Raw genomic sequence first — 21,221 nt, 5'->3', positions numbered from 1 at the left:
CTCTGAGGTTGCCATGAGTCTTCCAGTCTTTTGTGGGCCTTGGCTTCTACCCTCTGTTAGTTGTGGCTTCGCTGTTCCTCTTCTGGGGCTTCCTTGGTCTGTGCCGGTTGGGCTGGCAGTACGTTCTCTGCCCGTGTCTCATGGTTGGAGGCTTCCTGGTTCGTGAGGGCTTGCCTCTGGGTGGTGTCCTATCAGGGCCGTTGGGGCCTTAGTGCCTTGGGGGCACCTTTTGGGTTTCTGCCTTTAGCCCATTCTGGCTTCCCTTTCTCTTCTTGGCACCTTGCTTTCGTGTGGGTCTTTCAGGACCCCTGTTGGTCCAGCAGTTCTGTGCCTGGCATGGTCTGGGGTCTGGGTCAGCCTATCTGCCCTTTCCTTTGGCTTCTGCTCGGCACCTGCCTCCCCCGGGTGTGGGCTGGGCAGTGGCATTGGCGTGTCTGTGCAGGATCCTTGGCTTCCGCTCTGGCTTATCGGCTGCTTTTTGTTGCTTGGTTGTGGCTGGTTCAGGCTGCTTTCTCTCTACCCTTGGTGGTTGGAGATTTTCAGGCTTGTGTTCTGGGGTCTACGGTGGCAGTTCACTATGTGTGTTGTTGGGGTCTGGCTGGTCACAGGTGGTTGGTCTTCTCCGGGGGTGTTTTTATTTTTCGGCCGTATGTCGCCCCCCGGGTTTGTGGTTGGGGGTTTGTGGTTGGGGGTTTGTGGTTGGTGTTTCCTTGGTGGGAGCTCCTCCTCCGTTATTAGTTATGGGGTGTTATCGGTCTGTGTTGGCTGCCCTCTGGGTGGAGGCGCTGTAGGTTGGCTTTTTTTTGTTCGCCTTGGTTTACTGCTGCTTGTTCTGGGGTGGTGCGGCCCTGTTTAGTTGGTGTTGCGGGATGTGTGCTCCTGTCTGGCAGTTCCTGTGGTTCTCCCATTTTCTTTGCTTGGGTTGCTATTTTTCAGTGTGGTGTTCTGGGTGTTCTTTGGGAGTTCAGAAGGCCAGGTTTATGGCTTTGATATGCTCCATAAGTGAGGAATGGGACGAGGACTGGAGGGACCTGGGGGTAATGCCATATTACTCATCGGTAATCTTCTTACTTCTGGTCCCGTTGTCCTCGTCCCATTCCTTATGCTCCTCCCTCCCTCTCCGCCTGTGGCCTTCCTGTTGGTGGCTTGGTAGTTCAGGCAGAATGCTGGATAGGTAATGGTTATGTACTCCCAGGGGGAGGGGATGGGGTTAGGGGTCCCAGCATTCCTCTGTTCTTTTTCCTGTCAGGGAGATGGTCATCTCCATAAGTGAGGAATGGGAAGAGGACAACGGGACCAGGAGTAATGAAGATTATCTGTAAGTAATAGGGCATTTACCAGAAGGTAAACCTCTGATGACTGCTTGGTGTTCTAGCTTGCAGGAAGCAGTAATACACTCTCACCTTTTGAAGTGATCGGTCCTTTGTTGGATGTTTGACTGACAGATATAAAACAGGAGTTTCACTTTATCCATAAGAGAAAGAGGGGAATAAACGTGTACGCTGTGATCTGCTGTGTTGAGCTTTGTTTTTTCCACACTTTTCCAACAATCTCCAAGACACCATCCGGTGTTTGGGTGCACAATCTCTGCTGTTTACTGCCTAGAAAGACTGTGGCAAAGACCAGTTTTCCTATCAGGATAACTATAATCATCTCAACCTGAGCTACTCTATTTGGTGAACAGGCTTACAAGGTGGTGCCAGTTGAGTTGGGGAATGGAATAAAGTCTTGACTGAAATATAAAAAAGAACTCATGAAGTTTCAAGTGGCTGCCTGTATTTGGAGTTAAATTGTTAATCCATATTCTGAGTGGAGTCCTGACCTTCTTTGTCTAGGTTACAATATCCTTTGACAATACAGACAATCTAAAACAGATGGTCATCCTCCAAAAATTATCTTGTCTTACTTTCAACTTCATTGAGACACAAGTCACACACACATTAGAATGCCTCACCATTAACATTTCCCCTACAAAGGCTGTTCCTTGCACCATCAGTCTCACTTATCTACTGGAAAAAAATTGCTTTTGGTGACGACCTTGTTGAATGCATGTGTAGCCAGCTTCTAAACCAAAATAATTACCTAACAATTTATGATCAAGCCCTGCTGGAACAAACAGAAGATTAGCCAAAAGCCAACTTAAAACCTTACTATCTGATAATTGTTTCTCCCAACATTCCACGTCCAGTACCCAAATCAGGGGGTATACCTCACCAACCTGATCAGTGCCAATAACAAACTGGACCGAGTAACAGACTCTCTTCCATTCGACTGGCTACACCAGTTCCTACTACCTTAACTCCTACACCGCCTCAAACTTCCACCTGTTTCTCTCAATAACAAAACCTTAGTAACTTTAAGAGATTAAAAAATCTAGGCACTTTGGCTCTGCAAGAGATGCTAACACTTCACTGCCCCCCTCCCCCACCAATATTGACTCTGCGTCTATGGTTTCTAATTATAATAAAATTCTTACCAACATCCTAAACATTATGGTCCCCTCAACATCCAAAATTAAATCATCCAATAAATCCTCCCTCTGATAACCCAGCCAACTCAATGCACAAAGATATGAGGTAAGAGCAGTGGAGGTCAAATGGAAAAATACCCACCTGAGACTATGTTTGCCCGACTCAAAGCTTAAAGACTCAGTTTCAGCAAGATGCTGTATTGAGCTAAGAAGAAATCACCTAAAAACTAGACTTTACTCCACCAGGAGTAGCCCCACGGAACTGCACCACATTAAATAGAAAAATAGTCCTTTACCGAGCCCACTAAATAGATGAGTCCAGATATGAGGGATTTCATGAATTGTTTGCCAATAAGATTACTGCATTGAGAGAAGAAGTAGTCAACCACTCAACACAAGAAATGATCTCAACCTACAGCTCCCTTGGTCATCCAAGAGATGACATTCTCATTGTCACAGAGAGCCCTAAATCCTCTATCTCGGCCCTCATGGACTCCATAGACAGGTACTCGGTCCTCTCAGGTTATAAACTCAATAAAAACATGTCAGAATGCAAACCACTCAACATACACACCACAAAAGACATACTGGGGGACTCAGGCCTTGCCTGGCAAACCAATTTCATAAAATACCTGGGTATATACTTTGGGACTGATCTTAAAAGCACACTAGAACAAAACGAAAAACTAATGTTGGACAAGATAAAGGTGCTGCTAGAGGGCTGGTCACCTAAATTCATTACTTGGTGGGGAAGGATAGAGACAGTAAAGATGATGGTCACCCTTATGGTCAACTACCTGGCAAATATGCTCCCTCTAGACTCACAGACGATTTCCATCGCAAAATAGACAAGCTGCTGAATAACTTCATCTGTGAGACAAAAAAGCAAGGATAAGCCATAAAAAACTAAGACTGGGGAAAACTCTAGGGGGGTTAAACCTAGTGGACTTTAAAACCTTCCAAACAGCATTCTTGGCAAAACCACGGGAGCTACTGGATCCTGCCCGACCAGGAGTACACTGTCACATTGGGTGCAATGCGGAGAATGTACCTACGTTCTCGCAGGACATACAGTGCGTTCTACTCAAGTGGCCCAATGTTCTAAATCTGGCAATTATTAACGTGTACTCTCGTCCAGTTAGTGCGGCCATGGAATCACCCACACTAGACGATCTTTCGTCTTTTTTGGGCCAACTTCCAAATGACTGCAAGATAGTGATAGGCGGTGACTTTAATTGTCATTTCGAACCTTTGGGTGGTCTAAAGGAAGGTGCCCTCACTGCTGAAGATGACTTTTGGGGTGTCCCGCCGTGCCAATCCCCCTACCCTAAATCCTGGTCTCCTCTCGCAGTACAAATCATGTCCCTAACATTAAATTTTGCAATGAGGGCGTGTAATGGTCGCACCCCTTCCGACATCCCTTCATCATGCACCTTCAATAGGAAGGACCATGAATCGCGTCTGGATTACATTTTTGTAGACATTAGTCTTTGGTCCAAGGTCCAGGATTTTAGAGTGATCGTAAGAACGGACAGTGATCACAATGCACTCCTACTGGACATGGTGCATCCCTTACGTGCCGTTGGATCATCTTCCACTGAGCCCAGTGTGGATCCAGGGAATTTGGTCCTCAGTTCTAATAGACGCAGGGTTAAATGGGGGAAATTGGCAAATTCTGAAGAGCAGAAGTAAAATTTATCAGCTTGCTCTCCCCAAGCTAAAAGAACTGGATGCACTAATAAATCAGTCTAGATTCTTAGATTTCAATGAGAAGCTAGCCCAAATACACGTAGACCTAGTGGGAGCCTTAGGTGAGGTCTTTTATCCTGTGGCACCGCTCCGGAAGAAAAAGACCCAAACTCCAACCTGGTACAATTCCTCCTGTAAAAAGATTAAGACAGAACTAATAAATACAATAAAAGCAGGTTCTGATAGGCCCAAGGTCACCGAGCTTAGAAGGAAATACAGGAAAGCTATGGAATTAGCAAGATCGGAATGGGATTGGAATAGATGGCAGTGTCTCTCCCTAGCATTAGAAGCGAGGGATTTGAAAAAAGTTTGGTCCTTGGTAAATACTGGTACAGGGGAACCTAAAGCTGCGGTGGAGCCAAATATTGCAGCTTCCGTTTGGGAGGTTCACTTTGGTAAATTGTACCAAGAAACCTCCGAATATGCTAATACTGTGACCACTGTTGCTCCACCTAATCCTGTAGTTGGATTGGAATTTACCCTTGGCGAGGTGATCAGTGCAATAGGGGGTCTGGCGACGGGGAAGGCCCCGGGTCTTGACAGATTGCCTGGTGACCTTTTTCGTCAACACCCAGAGATCTGGGGTCCTTACCTCCTCATTCTTTTAAATTCCATCGCGGAGGGTATGGAGATCCCCTGTACTTGGCTGGGGGCGGAGATTGTGCCTATTTTCAAAAAGGGCTCTCCTCTTCTCCCAGCCAACTACAGGCCGATCAGCCTCATAGATGTTTCACAAAAACTATTTTCTTGTCTCCTTTTGGACCATCTTTTAGACTGGATGGAGGACAAGGAAATCCTTAGCCAACCGTCCACCATGGACCAGATCTTCTGCCTCGTTCTCCTCCATTGGAAAACCGTGAGGATTGAGGGGGGGAGGCTGTACATGGTGTTCGTGGATCTGAGGTCAGCTTTTGACTTAGTCCCTCGTAAGAAACTATGGGAGGTCCTAAAGGAGCTGGGTGTTCCCACCCATCTATTAAATACCATAATTAGGCTCCATGATAATAACTTTGCTCAGGTCAGGTGTGGGAGGGATGGAGCGCTGTCATCTAGGTTCCCAGTCCTTAGAGGGGTAAGACAGGGTTACGTTTTGGCTCCAACCCTGTTTTGTCTCTACGTTAATAATGTCATATCCCATCTTGACAATATTGGGGACAATGACGCTCCATCTTTGGTGGGCAGGAGGGTACCTGCCATTATGTTTGCGGACGATACCCTCCTGCTCTCAAAATCCCTGATGGGGATTCAACGGATCTTAGATGGATTTGGTCTTTTCTGTAGACAATATGGCCTAGAGATCAATACAGAGAAGACCAAGTTCATGATATTTAATCCCTCACCCAAAACCCAACCGAATCCACTACTGAGCTCAGTAAGACTGGAGAGGGTAAAAACCTTTCAGTACTTGGGGGTAACCTTGCAAGAGAACTTATCTTGGGAACCTCAAATAGTAAGATGCCGGCTAAAGCTGTCCCAATTGTCTGGGGCAATTTTGAAGGTTGTAAACACTTCTAGTTTTAAACCCATCAGCCCGGCAGTAGAAGTGTATAAAACCCAAGCTAAAGCGGCCACATCTTACGGTGGAGAGCTATGGGGGCATAAAGCAGGAGCAGAACTGGTGACTATAGAAAATAGTTTCCTTAGACGCCTCTTGGCCCTTCCTCGTGGTACACCCCTGTTCCCCCTAAGATTAGATTTGGGCCTTCCCTCTATAGGAGAGGATTTGGAATTAATGCCATTAAGATTCTGGCATAGGCTCTGGTCCACTGGTGAGCTCGTGCATTACAGGCAAGAGCTCATTCACGTAATGAATCTGAACCAGTGTGATAGAATTCCGTGGCTGGCTTTTATAAAGAAAGAACTTTATCGGTTGAGACTCCCTGAGTTATGGGAGCTTCCCGAACAAGGCTGCCAAAGGGTCTCACGAAAAAGACTGGTGGAGATATACAAGGAGAAAAGTCTAGCCTCACTGGTCTCTGCATCTAAAAATGGCACTTTAACCGATCGATTCTTGGATTTAAATTTTTTTTATCACTTTGAAGGTTTTCTGGATATTATTTTTCCCATTTTAACTAGAAAACTGTTCATTCAATGGAGGTTAGGTACTTTGCCCATTAAAACTTTCACCTGCAAATGGACAAAGAGGGACGAAAAAATCTGTCCAGGGTGTAGTAACCACGAGGAGGACGATGTTCACGTACTATTCTTCTGCCCAGCCTACAATAGACCCAGGAAATACTGGCTAGTGCCATTATGCAGAAACCTGGGTATAAGGAGCCATCTGCACTCGTACAGAATACTGAAAACAAGTACTCTCCCCCATATAGTTTTTGCAGTTGCTAAATTTATAATGGCCATGTGGCAGATAAGGAGAAAATTATTAAACAACTAAACATTAACGATATGAACTGTAACCCTTACCCGCGATTAGGATTTTTATATAAATGTATTTTTACGATTTAATGTTTTTATTTAAGTGTCTGTTTATGTTGATATTATATTGTTGTATCTTTTATGGCCTAACCGGCCGAAATAAAGATTATTGATTGATTTATTGATTGAGTACACTCTAGTATGGCTGAGATTGGAGAGAGCCATACTAAATAACCTTGCGCCTTTAGCCCTATTAACAACCAACAAACACTCACTAACAACAAACCCAATACTCAAAAACACCAGAAACGCTCTGGGAAACGCACACAAAGTAGTAAAAAATACTTTTTGTGGTCACCCTGACAAGGATTGTGCTGTTGCTTGAGAAAGGATCGCACCCCACCTCTACCGACAATCCAATTCCACACAATTCGGTAGCCGATAAGTAAGGTGTCAGCCAGACCGCTTGCCTTCTGGAGTATAAAAGAAGACTCCATCTAACTCCTAAGTGCCTGACCCTCAAACCCAAGATTAGCAAGATGTTTCAATAGCATAGAGTGGGAGATAGTGTTGAATGTCACCAAGAGGTCAAGTAATATTAAGGTGACATTCTTCTCCTGATTGAGCATCAGCTTGATGTAATCTGCCACCTCAAACAGGGTTGTCTCTGCACTGTGTCGGGGATGGAAGCCAGACTGACTGTGATGCAAAGTCTCTTCCGGCTTCAAGAAGTCAGACAGCGAACTGTTAACCAGCTTTTCGAACATCATGGAGGCAGCAGGCAGCAGAGAGATGGGGCGGAAGTTGGACAGGATAGTGGGATCTGCAGAGGGTTTATTTTGATAGGGGGGCAACTTAGCCTGCTTCCATAATAGTGGTACCTAAGCTTAAATTAAAGTGGGGTTAAATATCTTGTTCAAGACCGGGTTAACCTCCTTAAGCACAAGTGTCATGATAAAAGGACAAGGGTCAACCAAGAATCCTGGTTTGTGTGGACGGATTCTGGAAGATGAACCTTGGCTGAATCCATAACTCTTTTCAGAACGTAAATCGGACCTGAGAGACCTGAAATACAGCGTCTTGCATTTCGGAGGCCCACCTGGAAGCTGTGCCCGGTGCTTTGGTGAACTGTGGGGCCGGGGAGTAGTTGAACAACAACGGCATCGGAGCCTTGCCAATGACCGCGCCCCCACTTTCAGTTTCTCTTTTGCACTTCTGCATGGCCTGATCGAGGAGCTACTTCGCGCGGCTGGGGCGTCCTCCGGCCTTTGTACTGGACTGATTTGTGCCTTTTTCTCAACTCTTTCGAGCGGGCCCTCAGACAGTCTGTGTCTGATCTGCTGGTGCCCCCTTAGCTATCGGTCCGGGCGGACCCCACCGGTGAGCATCGCTCAACATGGCGGGCAAGGGGGATCCCGAGAAACGGAGGACCAAGACATCCCAGCGTGGGGGACCAGTCCAGAGAAACATCATGGATCGTTATACCCAGGGTAAAGGATCCCCAGGGCCAGCAAGTGCCGTCGTGGAGGACTCCAGTGGGGGCCCGTCCGTCCCCACGGAATTGTCGCTGCAGGACGTTATGGGCGCCATCAACGGCATAAGGAAGACCATCGCCCAGCAGTACGAGGCTCTGGCCCGTAAAATTGACACGGTTGCCATTGATGTTACGTTAATTCGGGCAGATCTCTCTAAGACTAACGAGAGGGTTCAGTCGCTGGACTTGAGGACATCCACTCTTGTTACGGATGTATCAGACCTCCAGGCAACTCTTGGCGATCTAAAGTCGGCAAACAACACGATGTCCCGGCGGCTGGAGGATTTCGAAGGTCGGGCACGACGCAACAATATCCGTGTCATAGGTGTACCGGAGACTTCCGACAATCGTCCGGTGGACCTCATGGTCGAAGATCTCATCCTCAATCATCTTGCTCCTTCAGGCCTGAGCAAGTTCTTCGCCGTGGAGCGTGCCCATCGTGTCCCGGGCGGTAGGCCTCGACCAGGAGCTCCCCCGAGGCCTCTCATTGCAAAACTTTTTCATTACAGAGACCGGGATGCGATCCTGCAGGCCTCGAGGGTGCACGGCCCAGTTAAATATGAGAATTCCTCCATTAACTTCTTTCCGGACTTCACCAAACTCGTTCAGAAACAGAGAATGGGCTTTCAGGGGGTGAAGCGCCGTCTTCGAGATCTGGAACTCAAATACTCTATGCTTTTCCCTGCCAGGCTTCGTGTGGAATATGAAGATCGGACTATCTTTTTTGAACGCCCTGACACCGTGAGTGACTGGTTGGATTCCCTGCCGGACCGGGGCGAACGACCCGGGCGTACTGGCGGTGCCGAGGGCGGAGGGCCTCTGCAGGAATGATTCTTGGTCCTCCACTTTGACATTTCCTTCTGCGCCCAGCCAGGTTCTACTTCAACTGTATATTTTGTCTATTAATGTTTCGTTTGGGTGTGGGCGGGGACGGGTCCCTTTCCTCCTCTAGGGTCTTTTTGTAGCATGGGATTGTTAGGGCGACAGGCACACTGCAAGTTGGGGGGGCTGTATAGTCCGCAGGGGTGCAGGGTGGGGGGAGTTGCAATGATCTGGGGGTGGGAGGGTGGCAGTGGTTGTCGGGTTGTGTGTTTTTTCTTTTCAAGGCGGTGTGTTTGTTCCCATTCAGTTTCAGGTGTCTGGCTGCGTGCCCGGGGACTCCAGCTTCTTGTGTTGAGATGGGGGGGGGGGGGACGGGTTGAAACTGATGTCTTGGAACGTCAATGGATTGGGGGACCATATCAAACGTGGGGTTGTGTTGCAATATTTGCGCCGATTGGCCCCTGATGTGGTATTTCTTCAAGAGACGCACTTGGTGGGCAATCTATGTCATGCTATGAACAGGGGGGGCTACCGACTGGTTGCACACTCTGGCTTCACCACTGGATCCAGAGGGGTGGGCATCTTGCTGCGATCTTCCCTCCCGCTTGAGATTGACAAGTCACTCTTGATGATAGAGGGCGCTATGCGTCCTTGACTGGACGGTGGGAGGGGCAGACTCTTTCATTGGTTTCGGTCTATGTTCCCCCGGGCCTCCAGACCTCCACTTTCTCGGATGTGGGTCGTATGTTACTTGAACTTCCTAACAGTCTCTTGCTTGTGGGTGGGGATTTTAATTCCGTGATTTCTGGCGAGTTGGATCGTTACCCCCCCAGAGCCCTCTCTGCCGCCCAGGCGTGGCTCGGCGGGTTCTTGGACACTTTCGGTCTAGTGGACTGCTGGAGGTTGATACATCCGACACAGAGTCAGTACATATTCCACTCCGGGGCCCACGGGAGTCTCTCCAGACTAGATTATTTTCTTATGCCCGCGGCCCAGACCACCCGGGTCCGGGAGGTTAAGCACCTGGCCCGGGGCATTTCCGATCATTCCCCATTGTGGCTCCTCTTCGATACTGGGATGCGATCCGCCGGGCGGATCGCCCCCATTAACCCCTGGTACTTGCGTGACCCCAAGATTCGCAAGGGTCTCATTAAGTCGCTTGATCAGTATTTTCTTGAGAATGAGGGGTCCGTCTTGTCCTCAGTGTCCCTGTGGGAGGCTTTCAAAACGGTTCTCCGAGGACACGCCCTATCCCTGATCGTGGAGGCCAAGAAAGCTAAGAACGGGGAGGTGGTTGCGTTGGAGGCTGAGATATCGGGGTTGGAGGCTGCCTTGGCGGCGGGTGTCACTCAGGACGGGCTTCACGCCCTCAGCCTGAAGCAGTTCGAATATAAGTCCCTTGTTACGGATGCTGCTCGGACAATGTATAGGGAACAGCAGGGTAGACTGTATGATGCTGGGGATAAGGCGGGTAAATTGATTGCTTGGCTTGATAAGAAGGAGAGAGTGAATCGAGTGGTCCCCGTGCTTCAGACGTCGGAGGGAGTAAGTGTGACTGACCCTGGTGAGATTGTGGAGTGTTTTGCTGACTACTTCTGTGCTGTGTACTCCCTGGTGTCTGCTAGAGATGAGGCTGACTCTCGTCACTTGTTGAAGGATATTGCTTTGCCCTGCCTGTCGGTGGATGAGCGTGAGCAGATAGATGCCCCACTATCGGTCGACGAGATTGCTACCGCGATTCGTTCCCTTCGCTCAGGCAAGGCTATGGGCCCCAACGGACTCCCGATTGAACTCTATAAACTGCAACCGGATAAAATTGCGCCATTTCTCCGTCGTATGTTTTCGGAGTCGCTTGAACTTGGTTCTCTCCCTGATGACCAACGTCTGGCCACTATAGTCGTGATTCCCAAGGACGGTAAGCCTCTGGACCGTTGCGCCTCGTACAGGCCTATTTCTCTGTTGAATGCCGAGCCGAAAATCCTTGCCAAGGTTCTTGCTAACCGCCTGCTTACTGTTATTTGTGATCTGGTGCATCCGGACCAATCCGGTTTTATCCCGCACCGGAATACGGCCCTTAACTTGCGGCGCCTACATGGCGTACTTCCAAGGGCGGAATATCTTTCAGAGCCGGCCATCTTGGTTTCCTTGGACGCCACGATGGCCTTTGATACGATAGAATGGCCGTATCTTTGGGCCGCCCTGGCAAAGTTTGGCTTCGGGGCGGGATTTATTAGTTGGGTTAAACTCTTATACGCTGCTCCGTTGGCACAGGTTGTCGTTAATGGTAGGGTTTCCCGGCCTTTCGTTCTTGGGAGGGGCACTAGGCAGGGGTGTCCGTTGTCTCCCCTGCTCTTCGCTTTGGCTTTGGAACCGCTCGCTGCTTGGCTTCGTTGGGAACCGTCGATAAGAGGGATCCAGTGGGCTCCTGGCTTCGAGGATCGTGTTTCGTTGTACGCGGACGACATTCTTTTGTACCTCACCTCACCACGTAAGTCACTCAATGTGCTCTTTGACATCCTCACTTCCTTCGGAAAGAACTCTGGTTTGATCATTAACTGGTCCAAATCTTGTGTCTATGCTATATCCGGTGGCTTTCCTCTCTTGCCTTCTCGTTTTCCCATTAAGGCGTCCCACTCCGGCTTTACGTACCTGGGGGTGTACGTCTCATTGGACCCGGCTGTCCGCTACGAGCATAATCTCCTCTCTCCACTTCGGAGATTGAGGTTAGACGTGGCCCGTTAGCGTAAGCTTCCCTTGTCTCCCCTCGGACGTGCGGCACTTTTTAAAATGATGTCTCTTCCCCGATTCCTTTACGCACTTCAGAACTCCTTTGATATTATTCCGGCGGCCTACTTCCGGGAAGTGGAGAGCTTACAAAGGAGACTTGTTTGGGACGGTCGTGCACGTATTGCTCTTGCAAAACTGACTCTCCCCTGGTATGACGGGGGCATTGCGCTCCCGGACATCAGGAGGTACTATTGGGCTTCCCAGCTATCTGCTATTAACCACGCAACGTACGCACCTGGTCCGAATCCGGCTTTCGAAATGGATAGATTTTTGTTGCCTGGCAGCAACTTTAACAGAGCGCTTTACTCTCGATCGGCTGGGAGGAACTTAACCGGTCCCACTAAGATTGCAGTACGCTCGTGGAAGGCTGCGAATGTGGCCATGGGCTGGAATGATCGTTTGACGGGTGCGACCCCCTTGTTTGCGTCTGAAAGACTGGGAAGCCTTTGGACGACGAAGGGCTTTGAGCGTTGGGACACGATTGGCATCAGTAGAGTAGGTGATCTCTGGGTGAAGGGTGCGGTTAAATCATTTGCTGCGCTGCAGAGTGAGTACGAATTGAGTGAGAGGGAGTTCTTTCGGTACGTTCAGGTTCGGCACGCCTTGCTCTCGGCCTTCGGGGCTGAGACTGCAGTCCCTGTGTCTTCGCCACTCGAGGACCGCATACTCGACGGTCACTTGCCCGACAGTACTATTTCCCTTATCTATAAAAAACTAATAAACATTCGGGCGGATCTCCTCGTGCGTCTTCGGGAGGCGTGGATCGGGGATGGGGTGGAACTGGACGATGAGGATTGGCAGTCTGCGCAGTCCTCCCCTAAGGAGGTGGCCATACCCGCGCGTCTCCGTCTTGTCCAGCTTAAAATTCTCCACCGTGTCTACGTGACGGGCCCTCGTTTAGTTTTGATGGGTTTTTCTGAAGGCGGGCTCTGTAGGCGCGGCTGTGGGCTCAGCGCCACTTTTCTCCATGTTCTCTGGGAGTGCTGTGAGGTGGCGGAGTATTGGCGCCGGGTGCATGCTGTCATGGAATGTGTCACTGGGATCGCTCTGTTGCCTGAGGTTCGCCGATGTTTGCTGAACGTGTGGGAGCCTAATGACTATAATGCGGCTCAGACTCGGTGGGCGGCCCTTGGGAACATGGTTGCTAAGAGGGACATCGCACAGCTTTGGGGTTCCCGGCGGCCTCCCACCGTGTCAGTATGGAAGGAGAACATGGATTGGTGCATGTGCAGAGAGAAGACTGTGTATGTGGCTCGGGGTAAGCCGGGGGCGTGGGGTAGAATCTGGGGTCGGTGGAACGCGTACCGAGGGAACATCTGCACACCCCCCCTCGTGGACACATCTGATGCTGCCTTGTCCCCCTGATCCTGAGGTTCCCGGACTATTACATTTTACGTGTAGATGGTTGTGGCTCTCCCGTCGCCCCCACCTCCCCCTTGATCATCCTCGTTTACCACCCGAGGGTGGAGTAGGTATTGTGTGGTCCCCCGGCTGTGGTTAGACGCCCCTTTTTCGATGGTTTCCGCCTTGCTGTTTGGTGTTATTTTATTTTTCTTTCTTTGTTTGTATTTCTAAAATGTATGTATCCTGATAACCTCTGAGGTGCACACAGTAATTTGTTAATTCGGCTGAGCCCCAGGGGGCCTTTTACTGCCTTGATGTTGTTGAACATGTATATATTAGCGGCCGGCCCTGGTGGTTGTAGGCCCATGTTTGTATTGAGTTTTTATGTGCAATAAAGGTTTTCGAAAAAAAACATAAAAAAAACAACAAAAAAAAAGAATCCTGGTTTGCAACCTTTTTATGTTTATTTACATTGATTGCTAAGGTAAATGACATAACAATTACACTGAAAGTAAACAGCCACAAACGTCTTTCTGGGATGTATATTTAATACCAAGATTTTGTACACTGAGCATAAGGCAGTGTGTGTCAGGAGAATGATGCAAGTATTTTCATCGTCCAGACAATATAGCATGTTGGCTACTGGCAAGTTCCTTGTCTGCCTGCAGCAATACAACCACTCTCTTGAGTGTTCCATAAATGGAGAATATGAAGGAGACACTGCGAGCTCCGTCAAGGCCCAAAGTTAAGTCCTGGAAGAATGCTCCCTCATTATATAGTGAGGGGTCCACCACCAAGGAGGGCGGAGTTAACTCAATGATAGGCTACCATGGAAACAAGCGCCACCCTACAGAAAAGGTAAAGCATAAAATCCCTAGCACTCTAGGATGTGCCTCCTTTGTTACAAGTACCTCTGAGACCATAGCACACAAACCTACATGCTGTGATTTTTAAATCACCACCATGAATCTAAGTCCACCAACAAAGCAAACAGTAAATCTCCAAACCAAATTCACAATAAAGCTGTAGGTTTCCATGCACAAATGAAAAGATGAACCTTTAGGTTTGTGGGTCTCAAGGTTGGGCCAACATGTTCGAACATCAACAATGTCTTTGTGGGACAAATGCATGTGCAACAAGCATGCGCTGCAAAGCAGCCGAACACTGTGCAACAGTACATTACCTGGTGCCCCACAGTCACAGCAGACACTGTTTCCTGGGAGACGTTTAATATCCTCGATGATGGCCTTCGTTAAATCCTCAATGCTGTCTTCCCCACTTGGGTGCACTTCGTGGAAGGCCATGTTGAGGGCTTCTTGCTTGCTATTGGTTAATACGGAGATCCACCTACAGAAACATAAGCAGCGGTTAAGTATTCTTCGTACTCTCTTGGGTTTCTCTGTTATGAGAGTGGCCTAGGCAGGGTTGCTAATGTAGCATCACTGAAAGCATATTCTGGACTGCAAAATGCTCTCGAAAGCGCAAAAACAAACACACGTGTTACAATAATGGTGAAAGCAAGACCGATGCAGCTTTTAAGGCGATAGAGAAATCTGAATTACTGGTATTTGTTTACTGTCTTGCTTTTGCTCTTCTTTAAATTGTCCTAAAGTTTGCTGGGAAATAGATTACAATATTTCCAGTCAATGTAGAACTTCAAAGTTTGCCACATATCAATTTTATAAACCACTTCTTCAGCTATAGTAGTGTAAGATCTGTGAATATAGGAGAATATTTTCTTAAAAAGCCATACTCTGACTTAGTGAAAATGGTGTAAAACTATGCTCCTAGAGCTAACTCTCAGGGGAAATATGATAGCCAACGGGAAAGTGGTTTCAAAGAAAAGTAACTTGGGTTTATAAGAGGCCATGGGCTGAAACATGCTCGCACAACACAATGTGAAATTAGAATGAAGACCCATTGGGTAGGGACAATAAAACACTGGTAGAGAAAGTAGAGGCTTCCCAATATTTAACATCCTACAGTTTTCGAAGACTGTATAAGAACCTCACGAAGCTTGTTCTTGTAGCCAACATAGCAAAAAGTCAAGCATTGCAGGTATCTGCCTGAATTTTCTTTGCAAAATGATAACTCAATGACAGGAAATCATCCAAACCAACCGCTGAGTGGTTTTTTCCTCTTTTTGTGGCTATTGGCACCTCAGTCATTTACTTTGGTGTTGAGTTCCTGAAGACTCCTTTCCGGTTGCCGATATGATTTCCAATTTGGACATTTTATAGGGATGGAATGGTGAAAAACAACTTTCAAGAAAAAACTGATCTGCACAGTTATAGGTTTGAAGGTCTCTAGAAAGTAACAACTAGCATCGCTAACCTTTTGATATTGGGATTAGAGAGCAACTTTGTTCGAACCCCAACCTGAGGTACTTGGAGATTCATCAAACAGTAAACTGATGAACTTGGGGACTACTCATGTGTTTAAATGATTTAACAAGCCAATAGCTGTTAAATTCCCAAGGGTGAGTAGTATACTGAAGATAGCCCATAGGATCCAGCTTAAAAAGTGTAAATCCTCAAGAGATTCTAATAATCAGGTAATAGGAAACATCACCCTGACTTGCTTCTACCAGTAAACTATAGTTATGGCATGTCCATGGAAAACAGGGTTTCCTTTTCCTTTAGGACATAAAATAAGACTTACGGAAGCAAGAATATTACATTTTCTTTTATTTCAGAAATTTAATGTAAAGCTTTATGTCCCTTTACAGGCATGACTGTCCAAAGATAACCATCTGCTTTGTGTTTCATCAGAAGGTAGTTATGATTAAAATCAACAGGTACAGGCATTGGAAGGGTGTCTCATGGAGCAACCTCACCACTCAGCAGCACCCAGGTAGGGTCTTTATGAGGTTCTAAGAAATCTGAAGTGAATTTAAGGTGAGATGCATGCACTGATAATAATAGTCAGAGAGATGGAGCTGAAAAGGACTTATCCAAAACCTTGAATGGGGAGAATGCAAAAATAATAGATAATCAGACGGAACTGCCTCTAGAACCAGCACACTAATATTGGAAGAGCAGAATGTAAAGAGAATATTGGAGGTAGAACCTTTTCAAATTCTTGTGGTTTCCAAGCTCAAAATCTCATCCTTTATCCTATAAATAAGAGATAATCGACAAGGAGTTGGCAAGATTCAAAACTGCCTAAAAAAAATGAGTTTTCATTGGGAGAGACTGCCAGAACAGTTAGACATATAAATAGCCACAGTCCTGAACCCTTTGGCAGAGGAGAGATGTAAGAGCCCTATGATATGTGATGTAGGTACAACATGAACCAGAAGCACCCTATATCTTCCATAGTAAGGATTTGGACCAGAATTGCCATACTGAGCTTGACTGCGTAAATACTGGATTAATTTGTAGCTGCCCAAAATGGACCAAGACATACAGATTTGCTTTTTGATAGTAAAGTAAATTGAGTAAAATAAGTTGGAGCCTGCCCTATTGCCCTGATATGGGCTTGTTACATCTCTACGTGATGTTCCATTGATACTGTTTAATTTGAAAGAAGCCATTATACAAGTCACTAACCATGAATTGGATGCAACCTTTCTTGACATCAAAAAATGATGCAGCCAAGGATGAGCATCCTCTAATGAGGGAAACAAGACAGTCATTCACTCAGACTCTCTTAAGGCATTCTTACTTTGCATCTTAGTGAGAGAAGACAATGTCTGGATTCAGATAAGGAGGGAAAGTACTTGGCACCATAAGGCAAAGGAAGATGGAGCAAAACAACATTTGCATCATGTTACCAAGCCTGCCCTCTGTACTTGGCACACTATGGATGAGTCAAGCGTTTGTAAGTGAAGATAAAATGTTTCAAAATTATATTTCTGATGAAACACTCTTGGTACTTCGCTGTTCTTTTGTTTAAATGCACCCCATCTCGAGTACCTATTTATTATTTTTTTATTAATTTTTTTTATATTTATCTTATTTTAATTACATTCTTCCAAGGGTCCGTCTCCCAATTTATGTTACAAATCTTTGTTGATGAAGTGGTCAGCGATGCAGTTGCTATGTCAGTATAATGGAGTCAATGTAGTGGCTAGTAAATGTAGTGAATCTCACATGTAACTTAATGGGCAGTGGAGTGAGAAAAACTCATACAGTAGACAAAAAAAATGTCAGAGGAAGAGAACTGGGTACTAGCCAACAAGAAAAGGGGCCATTAGTTGTGTGCTCTGCACAAGTAATGGGTCCACATTCGTCCTCCACTGCGAACCAAACACCCCATTGTAGCACTTGATTATCTCAGGTAGCGAAGCACAGCAGTCCATGGCCTACTCAAGGGAGGTGGTGCTGGCTAGTAATCACCATTCGCTAGAATGCAGTAATAAAAGGCCTGGGCAGTGAACTCCACTCCGTTCGCGAAGTCTTCTGCACTCTGGGAAGCTCGCGGAGTGCAGAAAACTGCACTCCATGTAGTGCAGCAGAGTTTTTTTCCTGCTCGCGCTCGCGAATAGTAATTTTGTGAGCGCGAGCATAACACTTAATAAATGATTGTCCAGTCTGTGCATTTTCTTTTGTAAAAGGAAAAGTACATTTATTACACACTCAATACTATGCAGTAATTCACAAATATACATCATGCTGATGGAAATACCTTTTGATGACATTGCATAATCAGTTTTAATCCCCCTCACCGCCGGGGGTCTAGTTCAACAAACCACATGTCCAAACATTAACTTGTAATTAAATGAAATGATTGAACATAACTTGGGATGAGAGCACTTAATACTGGTAACAAAGCGAGTGGCTGTCAACATGATTATCTCCATAAAGCATTTCACCATAGGAATAAAGGAAATAATAAAATATAACCATTATTGAAAGCACTTAATACTGGCAATAAACCATACATACTTTGGTCACGAGTGGCTGTCAACATCTTTTTTTCAATAAAACCTTTATAAGAAAAAGATAGATGCATTGTGTAGTTTAGAAAAAATGCAATTATGCACATAGCCCCTAGAGGACTTCACGTTCTGATCACAACCACCTGTAACCATACATTTCACCTCTAGAGGGTATTGCACTACATGTATATTCATTTTAACCTCCTCCAGGCCACAATAACTGTCACCATGTCCCTGGCTCCTAGAGAGTGCAGCACTCCCAGTTGTAGGGCAAAAGCTCCAGCCTTGGGAATGTTTGAGAAATCCTGGGGAGGTTATTATTTTGGAGCCCCCTCAACTTAGTGTGGGGACTCTTAAAATCTGCAATGGGGAGGCTGCAATGTTCCTGCAGCTCGCCCGCACTCCCAGAGTTTGTTGGTGGTGACCCCGTCGTCCTGGGGTCACCACAAAGAGAGAAAGAAGGCCAAATCATGCCAAGGCAGACAAGCCCCATAGGCCATTAGGGGGGTGCTACTTTCAAGAGCAGTGAATATTTTATTAGCGGCTCTTCCGCTATGCCAGGGAGAGCTTTCTCTTTTCTTTTGGTTTGGTTCTTTTGTTTCTAGGCTGTGAAGCTTCACTCCCCAGGCCCTTTTCTTTGTTTTGGGGTGCCCGGACCCCCATGGGCACTCCACGCATTCTCAGTGTTGGGGAACTGCCCAGGGAGCCCACCCCTGGCTGTCCCTGCTGACTCCCCGTGCGGACCGCACTCCAGTATGCAGTTGCAGGAGTCTGCAGATCCATTTTGCCTCACCTGCTCCTGCAGGTGGGGAGCAAGACTCATGGAGGTCTCCTGCTCCCCCCAGGCATGGGGAGTGGGGTGGGCCAGTCACTTCAGGGGGAGAGCGGTGGCGCTTCCCCAGCATCATCCTTACTTGGGGCACAGGGATGGGGTCCTGGGCCCCATCCGATTATTAGAAAGCATTAGCAGTTATCGGGGGCCTGAAGATGGGGTCCTGGGCCCCCAAGCATAAACTCAGCCTGGGGGATGTGGTCCCCAGGCCATCAGGAGCGTCAGGGAAGGGCCCCACACATGCACTCTCTGGGCTCCATTTCTTTATGGGATCCTTCTTCGCTGTGACCCCCAGGCACTGGCCCACCCCAGGGAATAAGATCATCCGGCAGCGGAGCTACACGAGCTCCGGGATCGTGCTGGCGGTCAAAGGTTGCCCAAACTTGAAAAGGCCATAGCTCAGGCCTTTAGGGCAGATATTGACACTCTTGGTCTAGTTTTGCTCCTGGTGGCAAACCCTAGCCACCTGGAGCACTTGCGTCAGACCTCCTGGCCTCAAAGGTGATGAAGTTTGAAGGGAGCTGGTTTCACTGGATCCCTGTGCCAGCCTTTTCCTTCTTGCGTAGAAACCCAGTCTTTTCCCCCCGAACTAGTTCTCAGGGGGTGTAAAAGGACCAACTTTCCTGGTCCTGAGGAGAGCCTCACTGGTCCCGGGGTCAATTAAAGTCAGAGTACTTAGTCCATAGGGCCATCCGGGGGTTCTTTGATCCAATTGTCCATGGAGTCTTCTTCCAGTCCCAGTGACTAGCAGAAAAGCACAACCAAGAGAAAGAGCCCCCCCCTCTGCAAAACCTTTTAAGTGGGGGTAGGAGTTTCCAGCAGGGATGCACCTCTGGCCTATCCCGGGGTGCCACATCACCTCTCCGCCCTCATGCCAACCTTCCTGCGTAGTCTTCTGGGACATTTCAACACGCCGTTACCTAGGACTCACTTGTCACATCTACTCTGGGGGCCTCAGGTCCACCCCTTACTGACATCACTGCCATGGCCTTTCCCAGCAAATCTTCAAATGAAGCTCCCTACTGGGTTGGGTCCATAGGTCGCTTCCCTCCTTTGTTTAGTGGGCTTGGGCAGGCCCATCTCTGGCATAATGTGACAGATGGGTGATTGATGAAGAGCATTCCACCCCACCCCTTTTCTCCTTAGTCAGGAGCTGAGTGAAGCACTGTTAATTGCTCCCTTTGTGTGGGGAGGCCTTTGCCCCTGCGGATGGAGAGAAATGTTGTTAACTTTGCCCAGAAGGGTGACATACAGGACTGGGCTCTCATCCTGAGCTGAGCCAGATAAATATGACATTCCTAGATGACCCATAAGCTGTACAGATACATTTATAGACTTTGCAGAATTTATTTTTTCATACAGATTACGCTCTAAATCGGTATGACTCTGGTGTCTGTAGGCCAAGGGGAAGAGAAACTACACTGTAACGCAGCCCTTCCCATAGGTGTACAATGGAGTGTCACCGCAGACAAGACAGTAAACCACACTGATGTTCTCTATGTACCCAATTCTGCAGAGTCCCCTCTGTGTCAGGCTACCTGTGCACAGTTACCATGCTGTCCACAACAAGAGTATCCCATGCGCAGCTCTCACATGTGTGAACACGTGTAACCAGCCAAGGGCTCCGTACCCTTGCTGCATCGCAGCAGCCATATCTTAAAGGGCAGACACTAGTGGTAAACATTTGTAGTCCATTTATCATGAGTTTACCATGGATGAGTCACAGGTTATGAGGCTCCCCCACAGTAAAAGGTAAAAAATCAGGTGATCAAAAGGTGGACAATTTGGGCGGATTGGATGGGTAAAAACACCTTCTCACATAGCCCTATAATCCACAAAAACTGGGAAAAACATGGCTCATGAACCAAATTTCTTTCCACACCACACATCATATAACTGGAAACCAATGGGAATGCAGGACTTGAATCTCAGGGGGTATTGCCTGTCTTGCAGAATAGCTTCACAGCCTTATTACCACATAGTGGCCCTATAGCTTGATAAATGCCATGAGGCTTACTGTAAACATTAAATGAGGTGACCGACTACCCTTCTCAAAGGAGAAGTCCACTCCTCTGAGGCATGAATTCCTTCTTATTCATTAAAAATCAAATTCACACCATGCTTTCAACACCTCTCCGTGAAAAATCTGTTGATTGAGAAATGAGAGCAAACAGGGCTCAAAAATCATTACTGCACATAGCTTTGTAGATAAGATGAAAATGTTCACTGGGAACCTTTGAATTGAATCCTTTGAATGATAAATGTCTGATATTACCACACAACTGTGGTAGTAACTCTGGCAGTCAATTATTGATCAAAGAGTCAAGCTGGAAGCAGGCAAAAGGAAACTTGAACTCCTACAGGGAAGTTTGACCATCTAGACAATTCATGACCCAGGAGACAGATTTAAAATTGTGAGGCTCTCATG

The 21,221-nt window shown here is 47.3% G+C and overlaps 1 protein-coding gene across 1 annotated transcript in view; it reads right to left on the bottom strand.

Annotated features, from left to right (window-relative positions):
• Nucleotides 1–21,221, bottom strand: part of LOC146812057 (arf-GAP with SH3 domain, ANK repeat and PH domain-containing protein 1-like) — a 1,117,518-nt gene that overhangs the window by 338,186 nt on the left and 758,111 nt on the right. Inside the window, exon 15 of the mRNA XM_085619062.1 lies at nucleotides 14,263–14,426. Within this exon, the coding sequence (XP_085475188.1) occupies nucleotides 14,263–14,426 (164 nt within the window). The remainder of the gene's footprint in view (nucleotides 1–14,262; nucleotides 14,427–21,221) is intronic.

The sequence above is a fragment of the Triturus cristatus genome, chromosome 7 (assembly GCF_964204655.1).
Source record: "Triturus cristatus chromosome 7, aTriCri1.1, whole genome shotgun sequence".
Classification (NCBI taxonomy): domain Eukaryota; kingdom Metazoa; phylum Chordata; class Amphibia; order Caudata; family Salamandridae; genus Triturus; species Triturus cristatus.
This window is presented reverse-complemented; position numbering and strand designations above follow the sequence as displayed.